This window comes from Mercenaria mercenaria, unplaced genomic scaffold, assembly GCF_021730395.1.
Source record: "Mercenaria mercenaria strain notata unplaced genomic scaffold, MADL_Memer_1 contig_3330, whole genome shotgun sequence".
Classification (NCBI taxonomy): Eukaryota; Metazoa; Mollusca; class Bivalvia; order Venerida; family Veneridae; genus Mercenaria; species Mercenaria mercenaria.
Genome location: NW_026461457.1, coordinates 17846 through 41654, shown reverse-complemented (window position 1 = coordinate 41654; position 23809 = coordinate 17846). Strand labels below are relative to the sequence as shown.

Sequence of the window (23809 nt, the reverse complement as noted above, 5' to 3'; positions counted from 1 at the left end):
AGTATTTGCATCAGCATTACTCAAAATTAACACCCAGTTTTGAATGAATACCGATGGTTTATTTTGATGTAGATTAATTTCTAAACATGTGCACAAACATTGTGTGACACGCACTGGGACAGTTAAGTGTTGTAATATTTACAAACATCTTTGAAGAATTATTAAATTTACAAAAAGCGTTTATTTACACACAGTTTTATGTATGAAACATGTTTTGCTGTGTTATTTTTAATCATTTGAATTTAATGCGATGTAAGTGTACGAATATTTCAGCTTTCTAAAACTTAACATTTTCCGACCATTCATTTCTCTGATAATGAAATTTCATCGTCGGAATCATCATCCGACTGAATTGATACGTCAAAATCAGCGTGATAATTAATATTTTCTTCAATGTAAGAACAATCTCTGGCAGCCGACATTATTTTAATCTTTTGAAATACAGTATGAACGAAACACAGCGGATTTTTTTTAACAAGGAAACTAATTATTAGCATAATTAATAATTATAACATCTAAGAAATAATAGCCGGTATGCAAAATAATTTTGCTTTTATCAGGATTATCAGAAATTAGCAAGTATGTGACGCAATCAGCATGATCTCGGTGCCGCGACTATACTCGCCAATCGCCGTCCTGGAGAGTCCTGATAACGCGCGTATAGTCGGATATCGACGCTACGGGGGTAGAAAATATAGCGCCTTTAGTCGCATTTTGGCCCCAAGGAGTTAAATGAGGATCAAATATACGACAAATAGGGTTTATATCGATTTTTTTCTTGCTTGTTACCAGTATTTTAAATTGAATGTAAATAGGTATTGAATGTTTACCTAAAATAGATTTAAGCAAATTAGTTACATATAAATGTATAACCTTATAGCCTAATGTCTTTTTCGCGCTACCGAATCTGCCAGACCGGACGTGTAGTTCCCGGAAGGTCCAGTTCTGCTTATGAAATAATCCTGATAATTTTGTTAAGACTTCAATCCCAATATGTCTAGATTGCCAAATTCAAGATATCAAACTTCGAAGAAATTACTATATAAAAATATATATGCTTACGTTATATACTGCTCCGATAATTCTTTTCCTCCTGTATAATCATTTTTTTGTTTAACTCAGCAAAACTGGTGCTTACGTAGAATCCCTACGAATAATCTTTTGGAAAGATGTTTTACCATTTGGTGTGGTGTTTTGTATCGTCAACGTAGCATTTGGTGGCACCTTTCTCCTTGTTTTAAAAGGCGAAGACAGCTTGGAAACACATAACGAAACAAGGTAAATATCCGTTGCTAGTTTTCTGTTGATTATTCAAAAGGGTAATGATTGTGTTTTCGAAAATGATCGAGCGTTCTTGGAGATGTCAAAGTTATGCTAATATATTTTTACGATTTTTTAGAGAACACTCTTGAAGATTTTATAATAACTTACCGAAAATATTGCAAACTAATCATTAGATATAATCTATTTGTTTGGTTTGTGTCCTCTTTAACGTGTATTTTACATCATTACACACACACACATATATATAATAGACATGCATTTATATGATATATATATATATATATATATATATATATATATATATATATATATATATATATATATATATATATATATATGCACGTATATGTACATAGATGATTAACACATACTTTATCTGATCCTGTGTGTTTACTTTTAACATGCTTAGCAGAATATTTAATCTGCCACTTTCAATTCATAAATATCCATTTTAGATGAAACATTTTCGATATGTTTGCTTAACACCGCTTTGATATAGACTGAAAAATCAGCATTTTGCACTTAGATCATATTTTAGTTGTTTTAAAACTGCAAGGAGGCACAAACATGTGTGGTATTGATGTTGCCGTTAAATTATTAAAGCGACTAACCCACACATTGTGGTGTGAAATTAATAAAATCAAACGTTTACCTATATTCACCTTTATGTTGCATATGTGATGTTCTTACAATTATTTTTTCATCGAATTCTGTCCAACATCGGTTATTTCCTAATAAATCAAATATTAAATTATAATAAAACGGAATCCTTGGCCTTCTGCGAGCACTTTGCAAACATCAGGCGATACTGAGAACATGATAATCAATAAAGCGTACAAGTATAGGTATCGCGTAGTGGCGTAATGGCGTCTTGAAATGTAAGTAAATAAAACAATAATATAAAATAAAGTCAGCACACTATTGTCCTTAGGTATTGACCTTGCACTTATGCATATTCCATATTGATGTTTAAATTATTGCTTAATTGCGATGTAGCAATATAAATATTGCATTTAATTAGAGAATAACAGGCTACTTTCTTTTAATATTAATGTATGGGCTGGAAGTGTTGAGGGAACCGAAATCATGAAACTAACAAACCTACCTAGAACAACAAGTGGCCTCATCTCTATTTCGTAAAAGTTGACAAGTTTCTGAAGCAAAAATTGATAAATACATATTTTACGGATTTGAAAATTCATCCGCCCCTGAAACACCTGAATGAAACAATCTGGCAGCCAACTTCGACAATGTTTATTGACTTTCTGATATTCTTACAAAAATAACAATGAAATAAACTCTTATCTGCGTAAAAATAGCTGCGCGGACAAATCGTTTACTTGCCAATATCGGTGCTGATTGTTCGAGTTTTGCATCTTACCTATTTTTTTTCAAATTTTATCTGCACAATTTGACAAGTAGAAACACTTTTTGAGCTAGGCAGAGTATTAGGTGCAAATATGCATTTTTGACTAATTCAGTACCATAGCTTTAAAAATAGGGGATCGAGCTAGCCGAAAAATAAAAGGTGCAGAAGTTTATGTCATGATAAAGACTCATGCAAGTTGTCGTCCATTTATATAATATATTTTTGAGGTAGGTGCGTCAAAAGCTGAAAATTTGCTTTTTAACTATTTCAGGGGCAATTAATCTCGAAAAAGGGGGAGGAGGCAAACAAAAAATAGGAGATGCGCAAGTTCATATCATAATAACGACTCGTGCAAGGTTTCATCCATTTATATGAAATACGTTTTGAGCTAAGTGCGGAACTTCGGACGAACGCGCGGATGCACGCACAAAAATCTTTTAAAGTTTATCACATAAAAAAAAGAGTACTTGTCTACGTTTTGAGCTAGGCATGTCACAAGGTTAAAATGTGCATTTTTGACTATTTCAGGGGCTTTAACTATAAAACTAAGGGGCGGAGCCAGACGAAAAATAAGAGGTGCGCAAGTTCATATCATGATAAAGGTTTCATTAATTCATTTCAAATACTTTTTGAGCTAAGTGTGTCACGAACTTTGGACGGACGGACGCATGGATGCACGCACAAAAATCTGTAAATGTTTATCTGAACAAAAAAAAGAAAAAGTACTTGTCTACAACGTTTTATAGTCAATACTACAAGAAATAACAGATATAATTTGTGAAATATGTTATGTAAATATTGTAAGAATAAAAGCAATATGGATAGGATAAAATAACAGTAAAATTTTTAAAGAAAGTGGTCTGAGATTTTTTTGAACTCGTGGTAACATGCATTGAAGTCAGACACCTAACCACCACGCCATCGTGTCATTGATTTTTTATATGTGCTATTTCAGTAATATTAAGATATTTTCAGGATACAAATATTGCGTAAACTAACGGAGATCCCCGAAACTATTGGTGAAGATTAATGAGTGCCAGGTCAATACTTGCAGACAATACGTTTACGATGCAGTCAGTGATTTCTCGTTTGCCGAGCGGTTACGGTATTCGTAGTACAATTTTTCGTCGAGAGTACTGATTTTGTACGAAAAAAGGAAACAAAGCAATGAATTCGAAACCAGGGAAAAACAATTTTACACAAAGTATGTAATGCAAAAAAAAAAATGTCGGTTGAATGCACGGTTCGAACCATCAAAACTGTCACTATAAAATGACTACGTATCCATCCACTCAACCTACTGTGCCTTCAAGCTATCTATTGATATCCAGCATATATCTTTACTTTAAACGAGGGTGCTACTGATTGTTGTTTTTATTTTTAATAAAAAACGACACAATACTGTGCGATACCTATAGATACTTATCCGCTCAATTATTAGTGACGGAAGCAAAATAAACGCATGCATAGTATATGGTTTGCTGTCCACATGTTGAAAGTGTCATAAAATATTGTCGCGTGTCGTTCTATATTTATATAAATGTTTGCAAAATAAAGCGTTGTAACGGTTTATAAAAGTGCGTGAGGAAAACTGTGAAAACTCGAATGTTTTGTAAATCTGGAAACTAGAAACTTATCAGATATTAAGTGTTATGCAGATATATGAAAAAGTGGCGTCATTTTGCCTTTCGGTGATATCTTTTTTTTTAAATCACAATTCACAATGTGTGGGTTAGTCGCTTTAAACCATCATTAACTTACTTTTTCATTGTTATTTTTTTTAATGTAAATTTTTTAATTCACCTCCCTTATATATGAGAATACTTTTAGATTTCGGTTGAAGTATAGCAAAATACTGCCAAGAAGACTCAAAGATTTTCTATCCAACTTTGTTAACTAGTCATTATCACTCAATGTCATCCCTCTTCCATTTCATAACCTTTACAAAAACGGCGAGTCAACATGCCTTGTGTTCAAGCATGGTTTATAGTATGGTTTTATGCTATAACAGCATATTATGATATCTGTTTGATATATTTATACCAAGTAAATCAAGTAACTTGTGCTGAAAGGTAATTTAAAACATAATTATACATGCGATTACCTTTTGGTTAATGTAGACAATTTTATTAAAAACATGTTAGAAAACCGGGAAAAAGTCCATAATGTGGCGTCATATGCAACTTAAATCATTCAAGTACTTGCGATACTCTACATCATATTGACAGCCATTGTCGAAAAAATGATGTCTCAAAAACCAGCCGCTCTATAAAAAGCATCATTCCATCCCATACAGACAACTTTGGTAGTGCCTTTATGTCTATCTTTGAGAAAAAAACAGCACTACATTGGCTATGATGAACATTTTACAGTTCACTGTTTGGAATCTGGTATGTTGGTATTAGGACACTGATAGAGGCACAGCCAGTTGTAGAATATACTGGAGAGGAAGGCTACAAGTAAGATTACACAAATATGTTGTACATTTTATAATTGTTTTTATTTAGTATACATTTGTACATCATCTGTCTACAAGTGTATCAAAGAGGTCAGCGCATCTGTGTCAGTAAACAATAAGTTTAACAAATCAAAATGTTTGTTAGAAACTGTAAATTGTGGAATTTGATATAATTTGTACCAAAACTGTTCAAAGCGATGGATATTCCAGATGACGTCCAAGATGGTCACAAATTTTGTACAAAGTAGCCTACGTAAATAATTATTTTTTCACATATATTCATAGTATCTGTATTAAGATACTGCATATATGAAGTTAGATGCGCAGTTATAATCAATGGCTGGATGAATAGAAACAAACTGAAATGAACACCTCCAAAACTGAATTTATTATGTTTTGTAGCAGAACTTAATTGAACAAATGTCTTAAAAATTCCATTTAAATTGCTGGTGATGATGTCAAACGTAAAAACACAGTTAGATATCTCGGTGCATTTCTTGACGAAACCTTGAACTTTAAAGATCGTGTAAATCGCAAGTGCCGTACAGCTATGTTGAATTAACTACGAATTAAGAACATCCGAAAATATTTTACAAAAGCAGCCCATGAAAGTTTAGTTTTGTCTCTGGTTATTTCACATCTGGATTATTGCAATGTCATACTGTAAATAGTAGCTAACTGTCAAGGTGCGTAAGATGCAACGTATTCAAAACATGTGCGCAAAACTAGTCCTTAACAGGGGGAAATTTGACAGTTCTAAACAATTATTGTATCACTTACAATGGTTGCCGGTGAAAGCAAGAATTGAGTTCAAGATACTATCTTTAATGTATAGCTGTCACACTGGCAGAGCACCTCTGTATTTAACAGAAATGCTTACAGAGTATATCCCTAGTAAACAAGGTTTGAGATCGTCTAAAGTTCTGAATGTCGTTATGCTGTTCCATACAACAAGTGCAAAACATTCAATGATAGAGGTTTATGTACTATTGGTCCAAAACTTTTGAATGAACTGCCGTTAAAACTACGCAAAAGTAAATCATTTGACACATTCAAGAAAACAATCTTAAGACACTGTATTTCAGAGATTTCGCCACATTGTTTTAAATTTTTTGATAACTGTTTATCATGCGAAAACAGCAGATGATAGTTCTTAAATTTTCGTTAAATTTTTACATTTCAACATTTATATAATTTCCAAGGTTTTTTAATACACGCACTTGTTGACTCTATGGGTAGGGTAGTGTGTAGTATTTCTTTCTTAAACAATATATGATGGCACCATTAACCGAGGGGAGGGTTAACATCTATATGCAGCTCGTCTGGGCGTACCAGATGTTTTAAGCACTGGTATTGGCAGTAGAGGTAAAATGACCTCAAGGGGAGGGGTGCGGTCATGACTGTTTGTTACAAAAAGGCTGTAATTATTATCATTGTCATTATTAATATTGTTATAATAACTGTTATTATTATTATGTACAACGCCATTGAATATATCATTTATAAAAATAGGCGTTTAATCAAATTTGTCAGTTTCAGCTTCAGCTTTTTAAATGATAGAGAAGCATTAAACAGAAATAGATCCCTTTCACTTATCTATTATATCAATTTCTTATTATATTTACATTAACTTACAAATATAGCCTTAAATAACAGTTAGGGGTTTTCTTGCTTCTGTGATTTTATATTATGCAGTTCATAACTGCAGGCAACAAGTTATAACAAGTTTTAAATAGTTGCCAAAGTTTATCTTTGAATAAGTTACCATTTCTGACAAGTTCAAAATAGCAGTTAATTACGTTACGATGTTCGAAGCCGAGCAGTGACAGAGCTCACTGTTTCGCAATACACTAAAGACACAATAAAGCAGGACGTAAAATTAAACTTTGACATTTGTTTACAGAACTTATTCATAATGGTTTTGGAATAATGTCTTCAAACCGTTTATGAATTAGAAATAGCTATACATTCAGTCCTGTACAGTGAGTCAGTAAATTATTTACATATTAATATGCATTGTTTTACCTATCTGTTTCCGACAAATGTATGTACCACTTTTGTAGCTTTGTTGAAAGGACTGAAGTAGGATCTCTAGACATAGGGATACGTTTTCACACTGGCCATAGCTTTCGCAGAAGCGGTGGTTCCAACGCCGCGGCGGTGGAGGATTCGTCGCAGATGCGGTGGAGAAATATGGCCGACTTACTATATTTACGCTCTCACAGATACTTTTTCTAACGAGTGTTTCACGTTTGACTGAAAACAACCAGTGAGACAGGAGCCCACATGTGTATTCTTCCAACCACAAACACTTGTTCAGTGCAATTCTTTGCCATTAATGTAAACACTAATTTTGATGAGGGACTGCCGTTTTTGTAGAATTTCTATCAGAAATGGTAAAATCTTGTACAAAACGACCCCTGAGCATGTTTGATTCAAAATGTAAGTCTGACACTGTCGAGCAAAAACGTTTTCTCTGTAGTGGGTGATTTTTTCTTGCAAGCATACAAAATAATCGGCCAAAAACTATTCCAACGCAGTGTGCGGTGGGTACAGCTGCAACGCATTACGGTGGATCTTCTTTCTTTAATGTTCGCTACTGACTTTAAATTGGAGTAAACAGCATTTTCCCAGAACTTTGATTGGGTTTGGCCATGAAATCACTTTGACATTAGATAGCAACAGAAACTGAAAGTTTAGAATAAATATGACATTGATTTGCACATCCGTAAATACATAATATCAAGTGACAATATTAATTTTCTGATTTGACCACATACGACTTCAGCATCGTATGATAAACCAACTTGACTAAAGTACAATACAATTACAAATACGTAGCATACCCTTACAAAATGCCATTGAGGAGCTGTGTTACTGGAGATAAGACTTTTTACAAGTAGGCTAATTTACCTCTTCTTCAACAGTATCCTTTTATTTTTAGACGTTTACCAAAGAATCTCAAAGTGTCAAGGAAAAAGTTTAGATATTTTTCTTAGTGACAAGATGAGATTATTTGATTGCCCTTTGTCCGTCGTCCGTCAGTCGTCTGTCCGTCCGTCGTCCGTCCACAATTTCTTTTGAACACGATAGAGACCTAATTTTTCAACAGATTTTAATCCCTGAAGGAGCCAAAATGTTCACTTTATGAACATGATAGCAGTGACATTTTACTTTCGACTTTAACCACACTTACACACAAATAAAGTCACAATAAGATCTCGGTTCCTATTGAAAACCAGCTAGATTCCATCATATGTTCAAGAGATACTACCCCTGAAAGAGGCACATTTTCTATTCTGACCCTCTCAGCTATATACGGTTTCATTTATGTTTGGATTTGATACAAACTTGCATATGTGTGCCCAGTCACATGATCGCGCTACATCATTTGAGCTCGAAAGTGAAAGTGGACACAAAAATTATAAATCACGGCGTAATTTCATTATCCAATATATTGTGTTAATATCATGTAACATCATTCGAAACCTATTTGAAAGTGCTACCCCCGATACTACAATTGTCCCGCCAAAACTTTCTCGTTTTAACGCTATTCCTGTTCAACCATTTTCGACAGTATGCGCTCAATGTACAAGTCAATTGAACAGGAATAGCATTAAAACGAAAAGCTTTTGGTGGGGAAATCGTAGTACCAGGTTTCGAATCATATGCATGATATAAACACAATATATAGATTACAAAAACTTACGCCCTGATTTTCAATTTTTGTTTACCTTTCTACTTTCACTTTCGAGCTCAAAATGCGTAGCGCGATCACGTGATTAGGCACACTGTGCATGGAATTTTTATCTTAATAATCTCTAGGTCAAGTTCGAAACTTTGTCATGTGGGGTCAAAAACTAGGTCACCAGGTCAAATCAAAGGAAAAGCCTGTTAACGCCATACGCCACATTCATGGCCTTATCTTTAGTAATGTTTATCTTGATGATTCTAAGGCTAAGTTTAACATTGAAAGATAAACGGAGAAATAGAGTACAAACAACTAACAACAGACAAACAGAAAGAAATGTTACAATAAATGAAAGACAAAAACTTCATTCTCCCCTGAAAACTGTAACAGCGCCAATCAAACATATTAAGATACCTTTTACTCCTTGTTCTAGTGCCAAGAGGACGACAAGGAATCAACTCATTTCAGTTATTCTTATTAAAAAAAGTGAAGAAAATCACAGCTGGGAGCATACTTAAATATGCTAAAGTATGATTAAAAAACCTATAAAAATGACAAATGGTTGCAGCATGTGCAGTGTGTTGGAGAATATTCACCCGCCCCCACCCCAATGCGAACCCGACTTCGATATTATGTAGCCAGAACAAAAATAAGGGACAGCAGAAACCCTGTCAGTTTGTTTATTAGATAAGTTGGTCTGTTCTATGATGTAAAAGTCGCTTGTGGTAAGCATTTAAGGTAGTTCTGCACGTTTGTAAAACCGGAAGTGATGGCGTAACGTTATTTATCCGGAAAACGTAGAATAAAGCCTGGATTCGGCGTACGGAAATGAAAATCAGTTTATGAATTAATCGAAACCTGTGAGTAAATTTATTACAATGACACTGTTGCTATATTTCTAAAGTCAAAATATAATATTAAAACATACGGCATGTTAAAAATTCAAAATAATGAGTTAAAATTAGCGTGAAATGTCCGGTTTACTTTAATCATGGTCAAATATTTCAAAAATAAGCACACAGACCTATACTTATATTTCACCAAATTATAGTCCATATCTTTATTAACAATCGTGAGAAGTTTCATCAAAATCTACATTGTAGAAAAATTCTATTCGCGAAAATGTTATGAAAGTTATGATTTTTCCATAGACTCCCATTATGAAATATTGCATGAGGTCCAAATTTTTCAAATCAGTCTAGCAAAAAATCAAGCACACGACCCTATCTTTTTTATTTGCTGAATTTTCTAGGTATATTCTGAAGTTTTGAAAAATCAGAGTTTCAATTCAAACATGCAGAACTACATTAATCAAACAATCGATGTTGTCAATTGATATTTTGTACATAATAAGGGAAAAGGAAACCCTTCATGCTTTAATATCAATAATTATAATTGAGGTGTATTTAGTACGAAAGAACATGACGTTATTATTTGGCAGTTGATTTAGTAAAATAATTATGGTTTAAAAAAAAGCTTTTCGTGTGTGCATTCAACAGAACGGAAGTGCAAATCAATAGTATATTATTACTAAACATTAAATTTCTGTTGCTGTCTGAAAGTGATTTTATGGACCTACCCTAATCAAAATCCAAGGAAAATACTGTTTACTTAATTTAAAAGTCCATAATGAACATTAAAGAAACAAGATCCACCGTAATTCGTTGCAATTGTACCCACCGCACACTGCGTTGGAATCATTTTTGGTCGATTTTTTCATATGCCTGTAATGAAAATTCACCTATTACGAAGAAATAGGTTTTGCTTTACAGGGCCGTACTTACGAATTGCTGCAAACGTGATCAGGGGTCGTTTTGTACAAGATTTTACCATTTTTAATGGGAATTCTACAAAAACGGCAGTCCCTCGTCAAACTGTACATAAGTGTTTACATTAATGACAAAGAATTGCACTGAACAAGTGTTTGTTTCTGGTTGGGAGAGTACATATGTGGGCTCCTGTCTCACTGGTTGTTTTAAGTCAAACGTTAAAGGGTCATTAGAAAACGTACCGATGACAGCATAAATGTAGTCAGTCGGCCATATTTCTCCACCGCTTCTGCGACGAATCCTCAACCGCCGCGGCGTTGGAACCACCGCTTCTGCGAAAGCTATGGCCAGTGTGGTTATAACAAACATATAAGAGTGTGCGTAAGACATAAGGTTACATTATAATATTGCAAGTTGTAAATTATTTACAGTGATATTTCATAAACCTGTCCTTGTTAACTGTGCCGGACTTTGACATTGCAGATTTACTGTAAATAGACTGATTGAAACTTCTAACGCCCCCTCGATTTGGATTTGGAAATGACTATATCACATGTTTAGGACAAATGACTGACAAAAATGTGTTGGTATTTTAGTAAATCGTAAGTAACTACATTATATCATGTTTATTCTTTATTCATTTCACGACCTCAATCCACTGCTAAAAAGTCACATAACTACATATAAATATCTAGCTTTTACAAACGAACAAATTTCAAAATCATAAAGAATAAATAAATCAGTTGCTGATGGAGGCAGTATGTTTGGTCATTCGCAAATTGTCTAAGTAACACATGTACAAGACTCGATAGTTAAGCAAAATCATTTATAAAACAGAAAGTAAATGTTAAACTTACCAACAAATTTAGAAAAATATGTTACTACTAGCATACCAAAATTTCAACGAAGTAGAAAAACACAATGGTATAATTATGTCTCCCACCACACATTGGTGTGGGATACATATTGATTTACTCCAGTCTGTGTGTCCGTGTGTCCGTATGTCTGTCTGTCTGTCACAAAGCTTGTCCGCACTCTAAGTCGAACATTTCTCACCACATTTTCACCAAACTTGAACAAAATATGTTTGACCATAAGACCTCGGCCAAGTTTGATAACTAGTCAAATCGGTCCAGGCATATTGGAGTTACGGCCCTTGAATTATCGAAAAATTGGCCTATTTACTCTTGACGGCACTCTAAGTCAAAGATTTCTCATCCGATCTTCACAAAACTTGAACAAAATTTGTTTGACCATAAGACATCGGGCAAGTTCGATAACTAGCCAAATCGGTCCAGGCATTTTGGAATTACGGCTCTTGAATTAACCGAAAACTCGGCCTTTTCACTCTTGTCTGCACACTAAGTCAAACATTTCTCATGCGATCTTCACCTTACTTGAGCAAAATGTGTTTGACCACAATATCTCGGCCAAGTTCGATAACTAGCCAAATCGGTTCAGGCATTTTGAAGTTAAAGCCCTTGAAGTGTAGATAGTTAACAGTATATAAAGACTGACTTGCTATTTAGATGATTAGGCAGTTTTGGGAGACATTCGCTTTTCTCAAAAGCAGCTCTAGTTATATTCGTTTCACGGCCTACGTCCATCTTAAAAAAGTCAATCAAAAACATATATAAAGTTACGTTTTCGAAGGACGAGAAATATCTATCTAGAGAAAACAGAAAACTAGTGTAGATGAATTTTCACTAATGTATGGTCAAATATCAGAAAGTCAAATTTATTTACATGTATTTCCAAAAAGTTTCAGGACAAAGAAGTATTTTTGCTTTGTCTTGATAATATAATTCTTAAACTAGAGGTTATCAAATAAATAAAGTCATATGATGGCATACTTTGGTTTGAATGAAACTTATTCTTGTAAAAGTAGATCAGACTAGAAAATATTTGAAATGTTTATTCTAATTTAAGACGAAAGAAAATCAGAAATAAAGTACAGTTTGCTTGTATTGATCCGTGTCAAATTATTGCATAGTGTTTCCGACACGAACGTGTTGACATCATCAGATCTTGAAATTATTAGGACTATGAACATTTTTGAATATTAAGGCAAGCACTTTTTCCTAACAATTTTATTTACTCATTTATTACTGTGTCAAAGGAAAACTTTATATTTTGTTTAGTACATAACTCATAACCACCAATAGACCGTCTATCAATAAAAAAATATGCTGTTTCTGTTCAACTTTTCAAATTTTAAGTAAATCATTTTGATACTCATAAAATTGCAAAAAAAAACTGATGAACTACATTACCACAGTTGTACGTTTTTGTTCAGTTGAATATTTCCCAAAGTGAGCACATAGAAATTAAAGTTTTTAAAACATTATTTGAATAATGAAGGATTAAATCTGGTACATGAAGGTATGAGAGGTGATGCATTTTGCATTATCTCTCATGAATAGACTCAGACAAATTGAATTTGCTAATGTTATGCGTAGTTTCTTTTTATGCATTTTATTATCTTAGTCATACATGCAAAGATATATGCAAAGATATTTATAATTTATTATTTGAGTAACTACAGTATTTTAAATGTAATATCTAAAGTTATTTAGTCAGTTTGAATTAGAATCCGTATTTCTTTTGGATATTGATGGGATCTGTTTTTGAATTTTAACTGAATGAAATAAATAATGGTTGTGTCCATTTAACAAAATAGCAATGAATTCGTCTAGTGTAGCATATTTACAGAAAAAAAAAGTATTTAATTTTTAAAGTGGTAGAATATGGATAAGTGATTTCAGCATTATCTCTCAAAATCAGACAATGACAGTTTATACTTTCCAGAACTAAAGAGTTAGTAACTTAGATGAACATACTACATCAAAAGTGGAGAAATAGAAAAAAATACTAATCTTAGAATATATCTTGGATAAAATTACACACAATGTGTACACATTAGCCATTTTTGCTGTGTAAATAAGGAAATGAATTGCTTATACGAGTGATAAAGAATTATTAGTGATTGTTTGCCCATTTGTTTTAAATCTAAGATTTGCTTCCCTTTACCTATTCACCTACACTTAGATAAATGATCACTTCCACGTACATCAATCACTTAAATAATCAATAAAAGAAAGAGGGGAATGTTCATTCGTTGTTACCATAATTCCGTTTATCTACAGTACTTAGTGCCTTTTAAAATACCTCGCACAGTCACTTAAATGAGCGATAAATCTATACTCTGTTATAGATTCGGCTGTGATATATTAATCTACTTAAATTTGTATTTTTCCTTTGAAAGACCTTTTCTTCAAATAAGTAGTCTTATTAGCTAGGTAGTGCCGACTTCTAAGCTATATTATTTGCACAAAATCATGATTGATTTGCAAGTAAGGTTTCGTGTTAGATCAGTTTTCTATGGTGGTATTTTTAGGACATATATAATGTTTTTAAGATTAAATTATCTCCTGCACACAACATCTTATCTCGAGCGATCATCATCTTATTTCGTGCGCACGACATCTTATCTTGAGCGATTAACATCTTACCTAGAGCGATCAACATATTATCTTGAGCGATCAACATCATATATAGTGCGCACGACATCTTATCTCGAGTGATCAACATAATATCTTGAGCGATAAACATCTTATCTCGTGCGCACGACATCTTATCTTGAGCGATCAACATCTTATATCGTGAGCACGTCATCTTATCTTGTGAGCACGACATCTTATCTCGAGTGATCAACATCTTACCTCGAGCGATCAACATATTATCTTGTGCGATCAACATCTTATCTCGTGCGCACGACATCTTATCTCGAGCGATCAACATCTTATCTCGTGAGCACGACATCTTATCTCGAGCGATCAACATCTTATCTCATGAGCACGACATCTTATCTCGAGCGATCAACACCTTATCTCGAGCGATCAACATATTATCTCGAGCGACCAACTTATTATCTTGAGCTTTCAACATCTTATTTCGTGAGCACGACATCTTATCTTGAGCGATCAACATATTATCTCGAGAAATCAACATGTTATCTTGACCGATCAACATCTTATCTCGAGCATTCAACATCTTATCTCGAGCGGTCAACATATTATCTCGAGCAATCAACATATTATTTTGAGCGATCAACATCTTATCTCGAGCGCACGACATCTTATCTATCTATATTAAGAGGCTTAGTGTGTATTTAAGAACGCTCGCTACCGTTTCGTTTTTTTTCTCAATAGTAGATTTTTGATGAAATGTTTTGTATTAAAAGATCATGTTATGATGTATTGAAAAATGAAATAAAAATACTAGGTCACCAGCTTTGTTTCAATTTAATTTGCCCCTATATATGGTGCTATTTTAAACATTTTTCAAAATTTCTGTAATCCTAAAATATCTTTCAGTAAAATACAATAATCAGCATAAAGGGGTAAGTTCACTAATGGTCAAAATTTGCCCAATCTCAGAAACAGATAAACTACACACATGTGATAGAGCAATATATATTCTGTTCAAATACCTGACTCATTTCCAGCTGAAAGACATCATAATGGTTGCTATGACAACAATGCTAACTACCTTAAAATCCGTTTTCACTGCAAAATTGGCATTTAATAATGTGTTACTAAACAACAAACAATGCTGTTATAAACATTAACAACACAACAATGATGAATTGCAAGTTGCTTCGATTTCCATCCTATCTTAGGCTATGTTGCTATGGTAACCATGCATATTTGAGACAAAACATTGTTTAGACCTCAATATGACAACAGTAGATGCTCTATACAAAATTAAGCAGACTATAACTTGTCAAGAAATAATTACCAGAATAATTTGTAAAATAGCAGACAGTCAAATAATTTGATGTTGTCATGGTAACAAGAATGTCAGTCTTTTTTTTTTATGTTGTTGTTGTCGTACGATCTGGAGGTCAGTGCCTTTAAAACAAGTTTACTAAAACATGTACTGTGTGAAATCATTATTCTAAAAACTGTTGACAAAAATTCCATAAATCATGTCCAAAGAAATGACAAGTCTTGTCGGCGTCGGGGCAGGATACGTGTATGTTTTAATGACTCGACATGATTCTTCCGAAACCATATTTCAGTAGAAACTGCTTACACATTTTCGTACATTGTTCAGAAGATTTTCCTAATATTTGGTATAACACACCTACATATGTGAACGTTAAGATGGAAACGTGAATAATAAAAGAATGAATATGCGTAAATATTGGACCTTCTTGATAAAACCGGAAGCAGACGTTTCTTCTTTATATTTTGGCGGGAAAACTGCACGTGCTTTCAATGATGCTCCTTCGGTAATGACCGCGTGCTTATAGAAAATTACGTGTTGGCGTTAAATTTTTGCGTCACCAGAAACGTTCCTGAGTTAAAACGTTCATGTAATTGTAAACAAAATGTTCTATAACAAAACGAAAATGCATGCTTAAAAGCTTGAATTTATATCGTGTCTGTAGATCTACGTCCGTGACAGGCTCTTATAATATTTTTCATTCGAGTTCTTAATATTATATTTATGTGTTCAACTTTTAAAAAGAAAGGATGTTTACGTTTAAACACTACCAGGCATTTAATGACAACTGTTTCACCGGTAAACGAACATGTTTTACGGGTGAGCTTATAATAAGTCAGGTGGGTGGGGTATAGATATTTTTCCACCTGGAAACGTATTTTATCAAATGTCGGCATCAGCGCATTTGTGTACCAAACTTATACATACACCATTTTGTTGGTATGTAACTAACCTTTCACTGATACAAATATTTGTTTGGTACACGGATTCGCTGGTACTGAATTATTCACCTGAACACAGAAAATAGCGAAAATTCAGGTTTTTTGGCGAAACTAGGGTTGGATTGATGCGATGTAAATATTCACATACTGTGGATAGAACTGATCTATTGATGTTTTTTAGAAGCTGTAAGGTCAGTCTATTTGAAAGAAGACGTAAATGATATTTTTTAAGTATTTGATATATTTGAAATTACAGGGCAAAATAGTAGTGTTAGTGAACTACCCCTTTGATTATCTAAGCATTTTTATAACGGAAAACAATACATGTATATCTATTTGAAACATGCTCAGAGAAATCAAAAGAACATGATTTTGTAAAGAAAGGAATACTTGTTCAGCAGACCCAAGGGCTATTTTTGCATATTTTTGTCAGTTTTAAGTTGGTACTTCTGCTATTTTATCGAGTTTCACATAATAGAATTTAATCAAACTCTGCACATACCTTTGGTTATGTCTACCTTATCTAAAACAAAAAGAAAATTGATAGGTCACCATATTAGATTTCGCTTAAATCAAATTACAACGAGGTGGGGTGTGGCGGGCATTTATACAACCCAGGTTGGTACGAAATACGCTTTCAGTGTTTGAGCAAATGACTTAGAAATATATATATAAAATTATCAAACGGCAGATTTCTTAATAAGCGGATTTTAAGGTGTTTTTGAAGCATTTTGATGGCATAGAACGATGAAAGTTTCCGCCCTTTTTTTAACAAAACCTATAGTTTACGAATGTACGGTACGGGTACGGTACGGGATTAGAAACAGCAGTGACTCAATGCAGAGTTTGAGCGCTGGTATAAATAACAGACTCCAGTATATATCGGATTGAAGCAATTTGAACTAAAAGTACTTTAAATATATATATTTTTTAACCATGGTGATACTTACTCTAACCTTTAGTCAGTATATTATACATTTTGTACATTGAATGCATGCGAACATACAATAATTTGCCGTACGCGACATTAGATAATCATTCCGGGCATGCGCAGAAGACCGCACCAACTACATCGATTAGAAACGCAACCAAATTGGCACGTTGTTGGGGTAAATAACGACCCGTACGGAAAAACAGTAACGAGCGCCTTTAAGTCATCAGTAAAATATACGGACAAGTTGATATTAAGGGGCCTACGGTGGTATGTTTAGGACATGCATTTATTTTTCTTATGATTATATTCTCTCGTCCGCACTACATTTTATCTCGAGCGCACGCCATCTTATATTGAGCGATCAACATCTTATTTCGTGCGCACGACATCTTATCTCGAGCGATCGACATCTTATCTCGAGCGGTCAACATCTAATCTCGTGCGTACGACATCTTATCTAGAGCCATCAACATCTTAACTCGTGCGCACGACGTCTTATCTTGAGCGATCAACATCATATCTCGAGCGATCAACATCTTATCTCCTGCGCACGACATCTTATCTTCAGCGATCGACATCTTATCTCCAGCGATCAACATCTTATCTCCTGCACACGACATCTTATCTAGAGCGATCGACATCTTATCTCGTGCACACGACATCTTATCTCGAGCAATCAACATCTTATCTCGAGCGATCAACATCTTGTCTCGTGCGCATGACCTCTTATCTCGAGCGATCAAAATCTTATCTCGTTAGCACGACATCTTATCTTGAGCGATCAACATCTTATTTCCTGCGCACGACATCTTTTCTCCAGCGACCAACATCTTATCTCGTGCGCATGACGTCTTATCTTGAGCGATCAACATCATATCTCGAGCGATTAACATCTTATCTCGTGCGCACGACATCTTATCTCGAGTGATCAACATCTTGTCTCGTGCGCACGACATCTTATCTCGAGCGATCAACATCTTATCTCGAGCGCTCGACATCTTATCAATATATATTTAGGCTCTTTGTGTGAATTCCGATCATCAGTAAAATCATACGACTGCCACCGTTTTTTTACGGTGGTATGTTTAGGACATGCAATTATTTTATTTAGATTTAATTATCTCGTGCGGATGACATCTTATCTCGGGCGCACGACATCTTATCTCGAATGATCAACATCTTATATAGTGCGCACGACATCTTATCTTGAGCGATCAACATCTTATCTCGATCGATCAACATCTTATCTCGTGCGCATGACATCTTATCTTGAGCGATCAAAATCTTATCTCGTACGCACGATATCTTATCTCGAGCGATCAACATCTTATCTCGTGGGCACGACATCTTATGTCGAGCGATCAACATATTATCTTGAGCGATCAACATCTTTTCTCAAGCGCACGCCATCTTATATTTATATATTAAGGCCCTTAGTGTGAATTCAGATCATTAGTTAAAACATACGACAGCCTACGTTTTTTATTTTGTTTCGATTATAATACTTATAACCATTTCACATATTTGCAGGGTTATACATTTAAATATGCACACTGATAAAAAAAGGCAGCAAAAAATCAGTAATGATGCAAAGAAATAAATTTATTATGTAATAAATCCTTGACAAAAAAAAGGAATATGTAGGCTTCGCCCATACATTAAAGAATTTCCTTGTTTTCTCTTAATTCATGCATGCAATTTTATAATTTTTCTGCGTGAATTGTTTATCAGTCGAACTGCAATTAGTTGCTATTCTAACATGCAGAAAGCATGATTTGTTATGTTCATTCAATTTTAATATCGGATGACCAATTTTGTGCACTGCTCTTCCAAATGATGTGATAAGCTTTACATGAGTTTAAATAACGTCGGAGTAGGCGGGACCCTTATTATAAACTTGTCCGTATGTTTTACTGATGACCTAAATGCACACTAAGGGCCTTAATATAAAGCCTTAATATAGATAGGATGTCGTGCGCTCGAGATAAGATGTTGATCGCTCAAGATATGTTGATCGCTCGAGATAATATGTTGATCGCTCGAGATATTATGTTGATCGCTCGAGATAAGATGTTGATCGCTCCAGATAACATGTTGATCGCTCGAGATAAGATGTTGATCGCTCCAGATAACATGTTGATCGCTCAAGAAAAGATGTCGTGCGCACGAGATAAGATGTCGTGCGCACGGTATAAGATGTTGATCGCTCGAGATAAGTTGTTGATCGTTCAAGATAAGATGTCGTGCGCACGAGATAAGATGTTTATCGCTCAAGAAAAGATGTCGTGCTCACGAGATAATTTAATTTAAAAAAATGCATGTCCTAAACATACCGCCGTACAGATTTTTGCTGCCTTTTTTATCAGTTTGCATATTTAAATGTATAACCCTGCAAACACGTGAAATGGTTATAAGTATTATAATCGAAACAAAAACAAAAACGTACGCTGCCGTATGTTTTAACTAATGATCTGAATTCACACTAACGGCCTTAATATATATTGATAAGATGATGTGCGCTCGAGAAAAGATGTTGATCGCTCGAGATAAGATTTCGTACGCACAAGATAAGATGTTGATCGCTCAAGATAAAATGTCGTGCGCACGAAATAAGATGTTGATCGCTCGAGATAAAATGTCGTGCCTATGAGATAAGATGTTGATCGCTCGAGATAAGATGTCGTGCGCACGAGATAAGATGTTGATCGCTCAAGATAAGATGTCGTGCGCACGAAATAAGATGTTGATCGCTCAAGATTATATGTTGATCGCTCGAGATAAGATGTTGATTGCTAATGAGAAGATGTCGTGCGCACGAGATAAGATGTTGATCGCTCGAGATAAGATGTTGATCGCTGAAGATTATGTGTTGATCGCTCGAGATAAGATGTTGATCGCTCAAGATAAGATGTCGTGCGCACGAGATAAGATGTTAATCGCTCAAGATAATATGTTGATCGCTGGAGATAAGATGATGATCGCTCAAGAAAAGATGTCGTTCGCACGAGATAAGATGTTGATCGCTCGAGATAAGATGTTGATCGCTCGAGATGATAAGTTGATCGCTCAAGAAAAGGTGTCGTTCGCACGAGATAAGATGTTGATCGCTCGAGATATGATGTTGATCGCTCAAGACATTATGTTGATCACTCCAGATAAGATGTTGATCGCTCAAGATAATATGTTGATCGCTCGAGATAAGATGTTGATCGCTCAAGATTAGAAGTCGTTCGCACGAAATAAGATATTGATCGCTCGAGATAAGATGTTGTGCGCACGAGATAAGATGTTGATTGCTCAAGATAAGATGTTGTGCGCACGAGATAAGATGTTTATCGCTCAAGAAAAGATGTCGTGCTCACGAGATAATTTAATTTAAAAAAATGCATGTCCTAAACATACCGCCGTACAGATTTTTGCTGCCTTTTTTATCAGTTTGCATATTTAAATGTATAACCCTGCAAACACGTGAAATGGTTATAAGTATTATAATCGAAACAAAAACAAAAACGTACGCTGCCGTATGTTTTAACTAATGATCTGAATTCACACTAACGGCCTTAATATATATTGATAAGATGATGTGCGCTCGAGAAAAGATGTTGATCGCTCGAGATAAGATTTCGTACGCACAAGATAAGATGTTGATCGCTCAAGATAAAATGTCGTGCGCACGAAATAAGATGTTGATCGCTCGAGATAAAATGTCGTGCCTATGAGATAAGATGTTGATCGCTCGAGATAAGATGTCGTGCGCACGAGATAAGATGTCGATCGCTCAAGATAAGATGTCGTGCGCACGAAATAAGATGTTGATCGCTCAAGATTATATGTTGATCGCTCGAGATAAGATGTTGATTGCTAATGAGAAGATGTCGTGCGCACGAGATAAGATGTTGATCGCTCGAGATAAGATGTTGATCGCTGAAGATTATGTGTTGATCGCTCGAGATAAGATGTTGATCGCTCAAGATAAGATGTCGTGCGCACGAGATAAGATGTTAATCGCTCAAGATAATATGTTGATCGCTGGAGATAAGATGATGATCGCTCAAGAAAAGATGTCGTTCGCACGAGATAAGATGTTGATCGCTCGAGATAAGATGTTGATCGCTCGAGATGATAAGTTGATCGCTCAAGAAAAGGTGTCGTTCGCACGAGATAAGATGTTGATCGCTCGAGATATGATGTTGATCGCTCAAGACATTATGTTGATCACTCGAGATAAGATGTTGATCGCTCGAGATAAGATGTTGATCGCTCAAGATTAGAAGTCGTTCGCACGAAATAAGATATTGATCGCTCGAGATAAGATGTTGTGCGCACGAGATAATTTAATCTTAAAAGAAAATTATATATGTCCTAAACATACTACCGTAGTTTTCTACCATTTAACAAATTTAACTTTTTCTCATATTTATGGACTTTTTTATTGCCAGAAAAATATGATGCTTATAACTTCTACATTGCCGACTATTTCACAAAACAATCACTTGTTCTTTTAAAGTAATTACAAGATCCCACTTCTTGTCAAAATTATGGTCTATTTGCAGCCAATAAAACTTATTATTGCAAATGTTGTACATGACACTCTAGGTGTACCTATAATCCAACTTTTTAAGCCTTGTAAATTTGAAGGTGTTTTATTTGAATTACATAAATCAAACTACTTGGGCGATATTGTTAATAAGTCAAATCATTTTCATTGCAGGATATTGCCCAAGCTGTGGCAAACATATATTAATAAAACAATATTTAAAGGAAGAAAGAACACATACTCTTCTTCTAATTTTCTTATGCAACGACAAATGATAATATTACAGTGTTCAATATCATTTATTTACAAATATTACATTCACTTTGACTTTGATGATATTAAAGGCATGTTTGAAAAATGAGTTGAACAAAAATTTTATTGAAATTAATCATTAAAGAAGTTTTGTGTCAATTTTTGTAATCATAAAAATGCTATTGCAAAATATGTAATTTGGCTAGATCTGGCGGTCATATAGGACGCCAATATGGATTTCTTTCGACTCCCAAACAATCTTTGTCAAATAAATTTCTATTTCATATTTTACAAGCCGCAAAATTATTCTGATTTATAAAAATCACTGTTTACTGATACAGTTTGTTAGATGCCTAAAACCTCTGATTATTTTTGCCTCACTATACGTACATTTGTTTGGCATGTATTTCCTCACTTAATTACTAAACCGGTCACCGTGGCCTAACGGTTAAGGCGTCCGCCTCGGGACCGGGAGGTCGAAGGTTCGAGCCCCATGGGGATCGTTCGTCCGGGGGATGTTTGCCATGGGACGCGTTCCGAAATGGCCGGTTCTTAAGCCGCGAGCTAGGTAAATGAAAGGTTACCGACTTCTATCCGCCTGGCGCCTGGCATAGTGGTAGGAGTTGGGAGGTAATTGGTACGCACAATAAAGGTGTCTCATAAGCCAAATTGGCTGGCCCTTTCAGTAGGGGTGACACTATAATAAACAAGACTTTTACCTTTACCTTTTAATATATCAACATTTCACAATCATTACATTTTATTTTCAGTCATTTATAAAACTTCTATGTGTAGAGGCCAGTGTTTATCATATATATAATGAACTTATTAGTTTTATTTAAATTCATAGGTTTGATCGTCCTAATTTTGTTACAATCCTAACTAATATGTATATTCAATTTTGTTAAATTTTATGAGCATATTTTGAACGATCAAACAATATCTTCTTTTTTCCAGGGGTCTTTAACAAATGAAATTATATGTTTACAGGCTCGCAGGAACATTTGTGATGCTGCTTTTTATGTCAATGACGACTGTAGTTTTGCTGAATATTCTAATAGCGCAAATTAGTGAGACTTACCAAAACGTTCAAGTTGACGCTTGGAAATCTGTTGTAGTGAACAGAGCTTTGATCATAACGCGTTTGGAGAGAAACAGATCACACTTCACGTTTTGCAAGAATTTGTTCAATGTAAGATGTATCCAATGTACTGATGTGTGTACTTTTATTTATCTTGAAACGCATAGGTTTGGGGTCATAGCTTGAAAATGTATATGGACCAAAATGGCAATTTTCAGTTACTTCCATTATCAAAAAAAATTTTATAGTCATAAATTGAAATGTTAATGTATGTTTTATATTTCACAATAAATGTATAGAGATACAGGTTTAAAACCGACAAAAGGAACATTCCTCGATAAGAAAATATTAATCTAGGAAAGTCAGAGAGCATATTGCGTTGAATTGTTCCACCGGTACATGATAATATATTTATACGTCCAAACTATTACAGAACAGATTGCTTTCTCCAATTAAATGAATATGCACTCATGCAAAAAAAAATACAAATACTGCCTTTATGGGACCGTCCGTAAGTCCGCGAGTCCGTAAAACTTTTGTCTGGATGATAACTATACAATTATTACAAGGATTTGTTTTAAACTTCAAGCAGTGATAAAATAACTATTTGAATGAAGAACAAAATATCAGAAACATAATATTGCTTACATTTCCAATTTTCTCCTTTTTTATTTGCTTATAACATATTTTTCGGAGCATTAC

The 23809-nt window shown here is 34.5% G+C and overlaps 1 protein-coding gene across 1 annotated transcript in view; it reads left to right on the top strand.

The window, feature by feature from the left end:
- Positions 1–1122: 1122 nt before the first annotated feature.
- LOC128552962 (uncharacterized) overlaps positions 1123–23809 on the top strand; it is a gene marked incomplete at both ends in the record, with an annotated part of 31116 nt that continues 8429 nt past the window's right edge. Inside the window, 3 exons of the mRNA XM_053534055.1 lie at positions 1123–1278; positions 5026–5112; positions 23017–23218. Coding sequence (XP_053390030.1) covers positions 1123–1278; positions 5026–5112; positions 23017–23218 — 445 coding nt within the window. The remainder of the gene's footprint in view (positions 1279–5025; positions 5113–23016; positions 23219–23809) is intronic.